At 50.5% G+C, this 14,286-nt stretch overlaps 1 protein-coding gene across 1 annotated transcript; it reads right to left on the bottom strand.

Moving 5' to 3' along the window:
• Positions 1–12,658: 12,658 nt before the first annotated feature.
• On the bottom strand, positions 12,659–13,905 carry LOC124684740 (xyloglucan endotransglucosylase/hydrolase protein 22-like). The gene is made up of 3 exons (XM_047218997.1): positions 13,639–13,905; positions 13,330–13,523; positions 12,659–13,227 (listed from the first exon to the last, which is right to left on the bottom strand). Exons 1-3 carry the CDS (start codon positions 13,903–13,905, stop codon positions 12,816–12,818), a joined length of 873 nt encoding a protein of 290 aa, XP_047074953.1. The 3' UTR covers positions 12,659–12,815.
• Between the last annotated feature and the right edge of the window lie 381 nt (positions 13,906–14,286).

Raw genomic sequence — 14,286 nt, 5'->3', positions numbered from 1 at the left:
CAGGTGCCTACTAAGTAACAACATTTCACTTCCGGGTCAGATGCTCTTGGGCCGGCTTACGCATATCATGGGTTGGGCTTCTGACCTCTTTCACTTGGTGCGCTTGCGGCCCACCCAGAGCGACGCCGCTGACTGACTTGGTTCTAGTCGAGGTAGAGGTAGGCTTGTCGGTAGTAGCGTCATCGGTCGTGAGATGTTCCTTGGTTGTGGTATAACAAAATGACTTACGAGAATACGCTTTTCGGATGCCTCCTGTTTCTATTGGAGTTCGCAACTCCACATTGTTCATATAACTCAGTGTTTCCATTTTGTATGTCTCTACTTCTCTTGTTTTATGGTGGTGATGAGAAATATATTGTTCACTCTTCGTGCTGGCGTATTACACACCTAGAGATGAATATATATATGGTGGTGCGCCACCAAGTCAAATATATGAAGCGTCTTGCTCATTATTCAAACCATTATTAGTTTTCCATCTGCCAAAGGATCTATATAACTTAGTTGCTTCTATTCTTGGAAAACAATCATAGCTTGGTTGGCTGAATGTACCACAATGTTAATTGTATATTCTACTCACTGAGTCTATTAATATAAGAGCATAAATTACGTGGGCAGTTCATTCTTTAGAACCTTGTCGAGTAACATGTTTATATACTGCCATTCTAGGTTAATGACCGGGAGATTGGGCTAAAAAAGCGTGTTGCCGTGAAAACATCGAGCCGTTTGGTTTGGACTTTCCACGTGAACTAAAACAAACAACCTCAATTCGTTTGTGTCGAGCCCGCCAAAAGTAGCGCAACATTTTTGTTGGGTCGATTGCTTAAGAGTAGTCACAATGGGAAGTATCATAGACTAATATCATACATATGATACTAGTTTATGATACAACACCTACAATATATAGTATCATAATTTATCATTGTTATATCGTATTTAATGTTTTGTAGAATCCAAATAAAAGTATATGTACATGATATGTTTGCCACTAAATTTCTTAGTTTTATTCGCGCTATGATACTGTTCTTCTTCTTGCATGCTCCAATCATAAATCTGTAACAGAAATGACGAGATGATCATAGCCTTTTGATTAGTAGAGCTGATGCTATAATTCGTCAGCACTCTGATCGACAAGCTGTCGTTGGGTACGGGTACCCTGATTTGGATGACTCTTCACGAGTGAACAGCCTCGCCGTTGGGCTTGTCTAACTAGCGAAGACCGATTTGGAATCATTTACGAGTAGTGTTTGCCCCTGTTGATTCATGTTGTCTCCGAAAATAGCACGTTATTTCGTTCAAATAGTATCGCTGTAGCGTATTTAAGAGATAGCGCTAAGTATGTTAAATATGTTCTGTACGATGCTAATCGCTTTTATTGGCGCTAAGAGCATCTCCAGTCGCGTCCCCCAAACCGTCCCCCAAAGGGATTTGGGGCGCGCCGGACAAAAAAAGCGTTCCAGCCCGCGTCCCCCAACGCCCTTTTGTCCGGCGCGCCCCGATACGGTGTCCTGCGCCCCGAGCCCGTCCCCGTCCCACGGGGACGCACCGGGGACGCCGGACACAACGAAAGCGAGGCCAACCGACGCGGGCCCGACCCGTCGGCGGCACGGGGAAAATTCGTCTCACACTCCCGCCAAATCCCGCCGCTCCCGCCAAATCGCGCCTATACCGCCGCGCACGAGGCCTCCCAAAACATATCCTGCCGCCGATTCATTTCTCCTATCCCGCCGATTTCTTTCTCCCTCCCGCCGTGCACCCGCCGCCGCCGCTACCCTCTCCCCGTTCCATGGCGCCGCCGACGGCCCCCAAAAAGATGGCGAAGAAAGCGGCCAAGAAGCCGCCGGGCAATGCGACGATAGGGGCGAAAGCGCCGTTCGCGAAGCCGCGGAAGGCGCCGGCTGCGAGAAGAAGCTCGAAGGCATGACCGAAGATGAATGGCGGCAAGATTGCCTGCGCCGGAAGCTATCGACGGCGGAGCGGAAAGGACGGAGGGCGGCGGAGGCCGGAGAAGAAGGCTGCGGCGGCGCGCCGCCACCGGCGCATAATCGCCGGGTGTATCGCCGCCACCAACGCGAGCCCATATAGTACGAACGTGCCGGTGTGCGTTCCGGGAGTCTTCTCTCCGTCGCAAGCCGCCTTCTACAACGACGGCCCCTCCGCCACTCCCGGGTGCGTGACGCCTAACTTGTCGCCGCACTACCGGGATGCGCTGCCGCACGGCGGCTTCAACCCCAACAACCTCTACTCCCCGGCGTACGAGCAACGCGAGCCGGGACCCGGTCCGGACGGCGGCCCTTTCACCGGCCGCGGGGGTTCGCTCGAATACGACGGCGCCGGTGCCGAGGAGGACGACGGGGTTGAGGAGGAGGACGACGAGGAAGAGGACGGGGTGGAGGACGACGAGGAGGACGACGTTGAGGACGAAGAGGGCGGCGAGGAAGAGGGCGGCGAGGAAGAGGGACGACGAGGGTGCCGGTGACGATGATCTCGTGGAGGTAGACGCGGACGGCGTGAGGACGAAGAAGAAGAAGAAGAAGAAGAAGGCATCGGGCACACGAGGCCCGAAGTGGACGGTTCTGGAAGATCTTTGTCTGTGCGAGTCGTGGGCGACGGTGAGCCATGACTCCATCATCGGCGCCAACCAAAAAGCGGGAAGTATTGGGCGAGGATCAAGGCCGAGTTCGATGAGCGCAAGCCGATCAACGGCGACTACCGGAAAGTGCCAATGAAGAGGAGCCGAGAAGGCAATGTCGACGCGATGGGCCATCATCCGGGCGTCGGTGAACTCCTTCCATGGGTACCATCACGACTTAGAGACCGGAGGCGACAGCGGCGCCGACGTCGGCCAAGCCGAGTACGACTCGTTTCTTCCATAATCCGTAGCGCCCACATTGTGTTCGATGAAATGACTCTGCTTTCTTTGGTTAGTTTGATCGGGCTATGGAATTGTACGCCAAGTACTCGGATGGTCACAAGCCGTTCGCGCTGACGCATTGCTATGGCAAGCTCAAAGTGAATGAGAAATGGAAGTTGACGCGCCTGTCGTTGTCCAAGGGGAAGGACGCCATTGATCTGGACGCGCCGCTGTCAACGTCGGCAGGGCGTCCTACTGGCAACAAGGCTGCCAAGGCCGCCTTGGCCGACGCTGCGTCGTCTGAGAAGACGCGAGCGTCGATCACGAAATGCCTCGCCGACGTCTCCTCGACCTTTATCTCCCGCGACAAGAAGGCCGACCAAAGGTGGGCCGAGCTGCTCAAGAGGCAAGAGGAGAAGGCTGGAGCTCAAGAAACGCAGGGACGACATGTCCCTCGCTGAGAGCGTCGACGGAGGGAATGTCTCCCCGGACGCGAGCGGCGCACAACTTCTTCAAAGGCCGGATCCTCGACGACATCGAAGCCAAAATGGCGGCGGCGGACGCGGCGGCCCCGGCAGCGGCATCGGCATCGGCGGCGGCGGCGGCGCGAGCAAGAGCAGGCCGACGCGTCTTCTACTGCTACACCTGCGTCGGCCTCCGCGTCGGCGACGGAGCGGACGCACCATGCACAGGAACGAGGCGGATCGCGACGAGGTCGTCGTGCTCGACGGGCCTGCGTCGACTCGGGACACGACGCCGTCGACCAACCCCTTCTTCTAATTTGCATGCACCACCGGTCCGTAATATGATCGCGCGCCCAGTACTTTGATCGATCGCCGCTACTCCGATCGCGACGAACCGGCGGGAACGATCTCTTTTGAATGCATCTATTTGAATTTCTGATTGGGGGCGGCGTTTGGGGGACGCGGCTGGGGAGCGACGTCCCCCAAACGCGGCACGAACAAAACACGTCCCCCAAACGCTCGATCCGGCGCGGTTTGGGGGACGGTTTGGGGGACGCGACTGGAGATGCTCTAAGCCACGCTATATATAGTTCTTGATGTCATGCTAAACTGTCATAACAATGTTGTCATTCATTAGCTTTCTGTTTATCGTTATTTTACTATCAAAATCAGCAGCAAATCGTTTGATTGGTCCACGAGTTCCACTAGAAGTGTCCAATACTTTAGATTGCTCATAGTGGGAGTAACTTAGCTAGTAACATCACACAACCCAAGACATTTTGGTGACATGGCATGACAATGAATGAAGAAGAGAGTGAGGTGGTAACTAGCTATGTTACCATAACATCACACACTCCAAGACAAGTTGAATCTACACCATAGTAAATCACAATGCAGGACACCACATATTAGTTACTACCCACTATGGAGGTAGTAACTTAAACTAGTAACATATGTTATGTTACTAGTCTAAGTTACTCCCCACTATACCTAGCTTTACTCCACTTCATCTTTTCTAACCTAGCCTTAGACTCGTGCTATGATAGTTTCTCACCGACAGTACAAGTATTCAATACGCTAAACCACTTCATTAGCTTTCTGTTTATCGTGATAATGATCAATCTGCGAGTTCTTCTGAATCAATAATTGATGTCATTCAATCTAATTCATCTGAATAAGTATTTTCTCATATTTTGTTGCCCATTTAGTTCTTGATGTCATGCTAAACTGTCATAACAATGTTGTCATTCATCCTTGACTACGGTTATTAACTTATGCCTCACACCTGTGTTTATGCCATGTATTTGGTTAAGTGATATGGTTAAGCATGTATCCGAGAAAAGAAATTAGCAGTCGAAATCCTTGATATCTGATTTCTTTTTACAATATACTATTTTAAATATAGCATGCTATAATTTGTATAGGGGTATGTGGCACTCAAGAGCCAATCTATAAGTATTTTCTCATATTTCGAGTTTGTTTTTTTACCCATGATATAATAAAAGTGATTTAGGAAACTATTTTGTTTCAAGTACAACATCTGATCATCTTTGATTTCAAAAAAGGTTTGAATTTCTTTGAACTTTTTTAAATATTTTATTTTATTTTTCCAACTATACGGGTGTGTGACACCCAAGAGCCAATCTGTATTTCCCCTGGGGAAAGGCCTGTCTAAATGAAATACCTTGATATTGTAAAACTTTAGTCATCTTCCCTTCAACTTAACCATAAGTAAGTCCCTAACGGAGACGCTAGAACACAAGATTTGCGGTCGCCTTGGGGGTAGTGGAGTCCAGCATTTCATTGCATTTCCTTACATGCACGGATCATCGGTGGTACTCCTCAAATGAGTTGTGGTGGATACATTGGTCCGATTACATTAGGTCGCTGGGCTGGATTTCAGCTGTCCGCGCGAACTAAGAGCATTTCCACCGACGAATAAGAAATAGTGGGAGAAGGAGGCCGAGGCGCAGGAAGCCCTCCGTGGCAACGACAAGGAGTTCCCCGCCCTGCAGTTCATGGTCGGCCGCTCCGTCAACGAAGACTACCGACACATTGACCCGCGGAAGGCGGCGACGTGGTCCGCCAGTGACCATGATGCCAACTACGTCGACCTCGCCGGACCATCGGAGCTGTCGGCGCCAAAGGAGGAGGAGGCCGATGAGGACGACAGCCAGCATCCCTAAATAGTGGATGCAGTGCCAGCGTCCCCATATGAAGGTGCCGACGCCTCTACCGTCCCCTATTTAAGGGGCGCCGGTGGAGATGCTCTAAAACGAACCACCTCAATTCTTTTGCGTCCAGCTCCCTGAAGTTGCCCTTACAACGTATTGCCTGGTGTAACTAAAAAACGGCGGGGAGAATCGTAGTAACATTTTGATCGGGTCGACCGCTTAATTAATCAAGCTGATTCGGTTCTCCATTATTCAGTGCTCCAGCTGACAAAACTGTAACTGAAATGGCGAGAGGATCGTAGCCTTTTGATTTAACTGAAATGGCGAGAGGATCGTAGCCTTTTGATTGAACCGATCGATTAACTAATACTAGAGCTGATGTTAGTATGATTCTTGAGCGCTCCGATGGACATGCATGTCGTTTGTTACGGGAACCCTGATTTGGAAGACTCTCCACGAGTGAACAGCGTCGCAGTTGGGCTTGTGTAAACAGGGAAGACCGATTTGGAGTCACTTGCGCGTAGTGCTTGCCCCTGTTGATCGATGCATGTCATTGCATCAACAGTTCAGCTTAACCCTAATGTACGTTGCGCGAGCACGAAAGATAAGCGTGGAGTTCGCCTTCTTCTTCCATGTATGCACCGATGCACGTCTCATCTGTCGTACCCTACACACTACGAGCCACGACGGCGAAGAAAAATCCACTCTTAGGGCATCTCCAGCGGCGCGACGCAAACGGTCGCTGAGCGACCATTTGCGTCCGCTTTGGTCGTAAATGCGTCTGGCACCCTCTCCAACGGCACGACGCAAAGTGATCGGGCCGTCCGCGGAGATGCAAACCTGGCCCAAATATGCGCCAGGTTTGCGTCTCGGCGGACGCTGCGCGGACGCGCAAAGTGTCCGCTGTGGTCTCCACCGGGCCCGCCTGGCAGCGAGCTCGCATTGAGGGCATCGCTTCCGCGGCCATCGCTTCCGCGGTCGGCGCTTCCGCATCCGCGCCGCAGCCGTCGCCATGAATGCCGCATCTTCTCGTTCCGCGCGTGCACCGGCGGGTGGCGGCCGGGCTCTCGCGGCGCCTTCAATGGCATCGTATCCGTGCGCGGCCGACCTTAAAAGTCCGGCGGCCGCGTTGCTCCTTCGCCCACAGCTCCACTCGCACCACAACCGCCGGCCGCGCCATGGGGAAGAAGAACGACTTCGAGGCCTCCGGCGGCGGCAGCAAGAAGGTGCCGCTCCCCGTCACGGTGGGTAGGCTCATGCACGGCAAATGGGTGCCATGCGACGCCCGGTCCGGCGTGCGGCCGCTCGGGCGGCCGACGGCTCAGCTGCCGCCGGGTGCCCATCCCTCCGAGCACTGCGCGCGAGCCCGAGCGGACCAAGGAGATCCGGCGCCGGAGGCGATATCCGCCGGCGGACCTCCTCGCCGATCCGGCGTACGCCATCGACTCGGAGAGTTGGCGTACATACCTGTCCACGGAGACGGACATCAGACGAAGGGCTGGCTTCATGGGCGACAGGGATTATCCCTTCGGCCCTGCACCGCCGGCTCGTCGTCAGCAGGCGCCGATGCCTCGTCAGCAGGCGCCGACGCGACGAGAGCAGCCGCAGCACAACGACCGCGAGGACGAGGACGACGACGACGAAGCCTACGCCATGTACGACGACGACGACTACATCGAGGCGCTCGCGTACCATAGCGAGGAGGTGAAGGACGACAGCTAGGACTACGTCGGCCTCGTCTTCCACGAATGGCAGCAGGCCATGGCGGAGGGCCGGAACTTCGAGTTCCCCGACAACATGATGGACGACGAGATGGCCAAGCTCGGCCTCCTCGTCTCCGAGTACGACGCGCCCGTGCGGCCGCCGCGTGCCCCGCTACGCCACCGCTCGTCATGCCGCCGGGCCTCGTCCGCGGATGAAGCCCTTCGACGAGCGCTCTTGGACTCGGCGGCGCCTCCTCCACCGCCGCCACGGCCTTGGGCGCCTCCCCACCGCCGCCACAACCTTATGGCCGGGCTCCTCATCCGCCGCCACGGCCGCGGCCACGGGCGTCTCCACCGCCGCCTCGGCCGCAGCCTCCTCAACCTCGAGCACCGCGATCGCGCCCGGCGTACGCTCCCCGGATGGCTATTGGCCGTGGGACATACCCGAGGTCATCTTGCTCGACGACGACGAGGAGCGAAGACGGCCACGATGCGCAGCGATAGGCGTTTTAGGTTTTTTTTTATGTTTTCAAGTATGTAAGTTATGTTTCAGTTTTTGTAAATTATGTTTCAGTTCAAAAAAATGATTCGTCCTAAAAAAATGCGTCGTGCCGCTGGAGCCACCCCCGACGCAAACGGACACGCGATCGTTTTCGACCAAAAAGACCGACGCAAACGGACACGCGTCGCGCCGCTGGAGATGCCCTTATCTGTTCCCAGAATTTCATACGACAAACTATAATAAACAAATGTAGCTGCGCATGGCCGGGCTGGACTGGGCATGGTACGCTGTGCTTGCATACAGATTCAGCGTCTGTGGTCTGCGGCCAATGAATCCGAGTAAATTATCCACAGTGGCGAGCACAACGGAGGACACGTCGGTATGAATGGCGGGTGGCTGGTGGAGTAAGGATGGCCTCGTGGGAGCCAGCTGGGCTGTCAAGTGCATGTACTACTGCTTGTGCCCTCCAATCCAATCCAATCTCATACAATGCTGCCGCGGCAGTACACGCATGCAACATTCAAAACCTGCCCATGCCTACAGTGATCATCACGTCCTTCCCAAAAACAGCCTGTCCAGGACCTTGTCCAGGAGCAGCCGGGAGCCCGGGACGGGATCCTCTCTAAAGTTGAGTACCAAAGTCAATTATGCTACAGTATCCTGACTTTTCTTCTTCCAAATCATATGATTAATACCAAAACGACTTAAATTATTTTACATAATACAAATTTATGTTATGAATTTAGAGTAATTACATACAAGCAAAATTATGGTGTAAAAAAATTTAGTTTAAACTTTTATTTCTACAGTAATTACCTACAGTAATTATCTACAGTACATATTAGGCTATAATTCCCTGACTTTGCTTCCTCATTTTCCCTGACTTGGCTCCTCCACGTTAGAGGAGCCGGTTCCGGAGCAGCGGTGCCAGCCAGGAAGGCCGACCGACGTCCGGGCTAGGGAGCAGCTGCCGCAACGGGATGACGAGGAAGGAGACCGGACCGAGTGGGCCGTACTGCGTGCGTGACGATGGCGACAAGTACCTAGCCATCTGGTCTCGTCTATGGCGCGTACGCATGTTCCGTCCGGCACCAGACTACCGAACTCACTATACGCGGCGATTAGAGGTCGACGGCGAGACGCTAGGCAGGAGAACCGTCATTCATCAACACGAAGAACAAACACAGCAGCTTGTAGTGCCCCGGAGCACGTGAGTGCAAGCTCGGTCGACTCAGGTTATATCAACATTCCACCCAGCCCTACCAAGTCCTATTCGGCGGCTTCGTGGGAGTCATGTGCAAGAATTCACGTTTCTGGTGCCTCACATTTCTACTAGGCTTCACACCCGTGTTGCTCATATCACTCGACGTTTCATTCTCCCCTCCTTGTCAATACTTCTTTTGATCTGTAGCCGTGATGAAAATATGTTCTTCTTGCGCATTTCACCTCTCGAGACCAATATATATGTTGCGCAACAAAGTAAGTACTTGAAGTATGCTACCTCATTATTCTGGACATTACTTACTACTTCACCAAATTTCAAAGGATGTCTAGAGCTTAGTTGCATCTATTTATTGTAAAAGAAATCACCATGTACTAGCTTGGTTGGTTGAATGTAGGACAATGTTATCTGCATTTTTTTCCAATCGGGTATCATCAACCCCCTTTCCATTAAGCGGAGATCTTACAAGCACGACACAAGGAAAGATAACAGATTGGAGAAGCTGGAGCATCAATGGAAAACCCGTTGTTAGCACTTGACATCGGAACACTCCCTACGGGGTAAAAAAAAAACATTGCCACCACATCTACACAATTCAACACAAAAGAACAGAGGTGGGAATACAATTTTCACTAGTAGAGAATAGATCTTTTGTCCAGCACCTCTGGGAGCAATAGTCCCGGTTTTAAAGCAAATCTGGACCAATGGGGGGCATTGGTTCCGGTTCGTTCGGCGCGGGGCGATCCCACCCTTTGGTCCCGGTTCGTTTGGGGTCTTTGGTCCCGGTTTGTACTAAAGGAGCTTCAGCAGGGCGCGTCAGGCCGTGTCAAGTCTCGGACCCCTTTAGTCCCAGTTTGTATTATAAATCGGGACTAAAGGCCTACCATTTGGTCCCGATTTGCCTTACCAACCAGGACAAAGTCCCCATCTGCCTACATATATCTTGTCTCTGCCCAAGTGTGAGCCACACTTAGCCATTTTTCTACTTCTTATCACAAGAGGGGTGTATGTTGCTTTGCTCTCTTCATATGCACAAGAGGTGTTCGATGAAATGCCTAAGAGGTTTTGCCACTTGAGTTCACACAAAACAAGCCACACTTAACTGTCTTTTTTATCTCCATCGAGGTTAACAACTTTATACTTTCATCTATCATTGATAAAATGCATGTGTATATATATATATATATATATATACATCTTTTCACTAATTATGATGTTTTGTACTGGTGTTTGATAAGCTTAATTATATCATGCAGATGAATCGGCAATGGATGTACATTGACCGACACTTCGACGAGTTCACTTCGGGCCTGAGTAATTTTATCGTCGTGGCTGAGGCAAACAAACATGGTGGCTTCATGTATTGTCCATGCGTTGACTGTAAGAATGTCACAAATTACTCTTCCTCCAGTACCATTAGTCTCAGTGCACCACGTGGCGGGGCCTTTGGTCCCGGTGCACATTTGAACCGAGACTAAAGGGTTGACCCTTTAGTCCCGCCTATTTGGTCCCGGTTAAAAAACCGGGACTGAAGGCCCAAATGGACCGGGAATGTAGGCCCATTTTCTACTAGTGTTCAACAAGCAAAAGAGCATAACTAAACAACAGGCCAATCCCAGGAATGTCGGGGGGATGACCCCCGGTATGTTAAGAGCCTGGCAAATACGCCTAAGTCAGGTGACTGGAAACCTGTTTACATAAGTAATCCAGAGAAGTCTGATAGTTAAGCCAGCACCTACAAACAGTCATCACGATTGTGATGACCCCTAGAACCGCGTACATGGTCCGGGCAAAACTGGTGGTCTCAGTTATTATTTGCGTCCACGACATTCTCTCTATCACCGTGGGAGAGAACTGAATACACCAGAAGATGGCGTTGATGATGTAAAGGCAGAGAAGACGACGAAGACAAGAGACTTCAAATTCAATCACAATCGTCCTCTTCTCTACCGTCGTGACTAAGAAGAATGTTACAATATGTATACAGAGTCAGGACAAACTAGGACTCTTGTACTCCAATTCAAACTCCCTCGTGTACTTCTATATATACTCCATGAGTGTTACCATAATAAGTACGAAATAAATTATAGGGATTCATCTACTTTGACGTAAAATTTTGTTGCCACACATTATTTGGTGACTTCATCTTGTTCGCCAGACAAACATTTGTGTCGTGTATATATTGTACACCCTTTTATGTATCTCTATGAGAAGAGATGTACCAATTAAAACTACAAAGGTGCTCATTCTATCTAAATGACGCTCTTGAAATAGAACAACCTGGTTAGAATTCCAGTATATATTTCTGGACACATAAATACCCTCGTGGTATTCCAATATCAACTAGATAATATATTTCTTTTCTATAGATTACAAGAAATTTATTTTATTATTGTACTAATGACCAAGATAATGATAATCCGTTCATTTGCAGAATGATACTTAGTTTTTAGTTGTATGCTCTCATGGAACGGTAAAATATTCATTCAGCCAATTTGCACCATGAGTATTCTATGTTCACACTCTTACATTTTTATGAAAAACTTTATTCGAACACTATAGATTGCTTGTGCATGATGGTTACGAGTTGAGGAAGAAGTTCTTGATACACATGATCAAGTACCATGCAAATGAAGTCAAGGACAACATTCTTGTAGGCACCTTAAAGGGAGGATGTGTTATTAATTAAAGAATAATGTTTCGGTCCTAGCATTTTATACACATTACATTGAACTAATTGAAGTAACCCTTTAAATATTTCTAAAATACTAATACCTCTATCTCTATTTCAATGAATAAGGCTTATATCTTTATTCACCTTAATAGTAATAAAGACTATTAAGGTGAAACATGTAATGTCACCGTGATGTCACAATTGCCACTATTTACATACTAAATGCCACCATTGGTGAAACTAACAAACTTTATCTTCGCTAACTAACATACTTGGCTAACGAAAATATCTTATCTCAACAATGATTGGTCCTTTCTGTAACTGTTCTGATCTAATGTCATCAGGCTTTCCCGCAAAAAAAAATGATTCTTTTTTCAGAATTTTTTGAAACTTCAAAATGTTAGTTTCAATGATTGCTAAGAGTTTTTTCAGAATTATCTTATCTCAACATTGACACTCTGTGTGGGGCTATAAGATGCATTTGTTTTTATATGTTATATGAACTGTGCCATTTCATATGCTAAATGAACTTCCGTTTTTATCTGTTACATGAACTGTCGTGTTTCAACTAGATGTATGAACTAGACGTTTTCATTTTTCGTCGTCATGCTATAACAAGTGCGCGTTTTCATTTTTGATGAGCCACCATATAAAACTATGCATTGAACATATAATAATAATAATAGATTTTTGACGTAGTATAAATTGTGCGTTTTAGAATTGTGTCTTTTAATTCCATATGTACGAATTTTATCAATTGGATAAAGTTGTTAAGCACAGGCATTCAACTAGTATTTTATGAATGCAAAACCTATTAGGCTGTGTTTGACGAGGTGACCATGTTTCACTATATACCTAACAGTATCTCCAGTACCTACAAAACTAAGAATTTTGTTAGAAAATTAAAATTGGATTGTTCATATGGCTGGTTAAAACCACGTGCGTTGCACGTGCACCGCTAGCTAATTTTGGTAGGCCAAGAGTGAATGAATGTTGGTCCTCCTCTGGGTGTTAAAATATTCTCCGGGTGAGGTTTTCCCTCCGCAGCGGTTCCGAAGGCACGACAAAGAACAAATGAACTCCGGATTAAATCTAGAACGAACTCACTAATAGTATAGAACTTGAGTACAACGATGGACCCCGTATTACAAAAAGAAATGAAAGAATGCGATATGCATACTAGTAGTACATCCATTTACACTGTCCGCCAAATCCCTGATGCTCATCACTTGGACCTGAGACGGATCTTGCACTCGGCGGGGAGGCCCTCTGCGACGCGCTTGGGGTCGGTGCAGTAGTTGTAGATCATGAACTTCCTCTGCACCCATCGCATGCGGCGGTAGCTCATGTCGCTGAGCTCCTGGTTCCACCAGCTGCTGCTCCCAGCTGCCTCCATGATGCCGGCGGGGCATCGCTGCGCGCCGCCAGACATGACGCAGGCGTCGGCGCTGAAGCCGCGGAAGGACGCGACGAAGGGCGCGTGCGACCAGTCGGTCTTGACGCGGCCGCCCTGCGTGGCCCAGTCGTCGGCGTTCCAGAGGCTGGCGTAGAGGCGCATGGGCTGGTTCTTGGGGAAGGACACCCCCCGCGCCTCGTGGTTCTTGAAGTCCCGGATCGGGGTGCCGTCCACCGCGAAGCTGCAGCACGAGGAAGGGGAAACATTTTCCGTCAGCGACAACTCAAACACCATGGGGCTCTGTCTCCCAAGAAGAAAAATGAAAAGATTGAAGAGGACTCACATGACGTGCTGCGGGTTCCATACGATGGAGTAGGTGTGGAATGCCTTGGTTGGGTCGAACCAGAGGCGGAACTGCTGCTCCCGCTTGCCCTCCCCCTTGGCGAAGACGTTTGTGTGCAGTGTGTAGGGCTCGCCGGTGACGTTGCCCAGGAACTCGAAGTCGATCTCGTCGTGCGCCGACCCCTGCGACGACAGCTGCACATACATCCAGAGAGAACAAACGTCAGCATTCAGCTTCATATACCGCTACACATTACGAAATGTAATGGGGAATGGAAGTGGGGAAAGAGAAGTGTGGCTGACGACGTACGTAGAAGGTGGTTACTGTTCCGGCGGAGTTGCCGGGGACGAGCTTGATCTGCATGTCGATCTTGCCGAAGAGGTACTCGGCCTTGGACTGGAAGCCGGAGCCGGAGGTTTTGTCGAGGGTGAGGTCGAGCCCGCGGCCGCCGTCGACGACCTTGCCGCGGCCGTCGCCCCAGGTCATCTCGGCGTCCTGGAGGAAGTTGCCGGCCTGCGCCACCGCGGCCAGGCAGGCCATTGCGGCGAGAACGCCGAGGGCGAGCGCCGTCCTCATCGCGCAGCGATCTTTCTCAGTGGCTACTGATGCTCAGTGCAGTGGAGTGTGGGTAGCTGAGTGAGCTCGAGTTCTTGCTTGGAGGGGAGCTGGATGGATTGGGATGGTTGATGGATTGGGCAGTGGTAGTGGGCGTATTTATACATGGTAGGAAGAATGAGGTATAGTACTAGCGTGACAGGCTGGCTGTGGTGGTGGTAAGTGGCGTCCAACGGGCAAGTGCCGTGCTGGCTGGTAGGGCAGTGGCAGGCGCGCGCGTCGGGCGAAGTAAATGTGGCGCGTCGGAGCGGGTGGATTTTGGGGCTCGTCGCGCGGCAGGCGGCAGCTGGAGGCACCCTGGATCCAGCCAGCCCTACCTAGGGCACGTACGCGACGTGCCGG

Source organism: Lolium rigidum, chromosome 1 (genome assembly GCF_022539505.1).
Source record: "Lolium rigidum isolate FL_2022 chromosome 1, APGP_CSIRO_Lrig_0.1, whole genome shotgun sequence".
Lineage (NCBI taxonomy): Eukaryota > Viridiplantae > Streptophyta > Magnoliopsida > Poales > Poaceae > Lolium > Lolium rigidum.
The sequence above is the reverse complement of the archived record's forward strand: the minus strand, read 5'-3'. Positions and strand labels throughout refer to the sequence as shown.

Excerpts from the sequence above, each read along its gene's own strand:
- LOC124684740 (XM_047218997.1), bottom strand. The coding sequence starts at position 13,905 with ATGAGGACGGCGCTCGCCCTCGGCGTTCTCGCCGCAATGGCCTGCCTG. Across the intron at positions 13,524-13,638 it reads GAACAGTAACCACCTTCTAC|CTGTCGTCGCAGGGGTCGGC; the intron begins GTACGTCGTCAG and ends ATGTATGTGCAG. Across the intron at positions 13,228-13,329 it reads TGGAACCCGCAGCACGTCAT|CTTCGCGGTGGACGGCACCC; the intron begins GTGAGTCCTCTT and ends CTCGTGCTGCAG.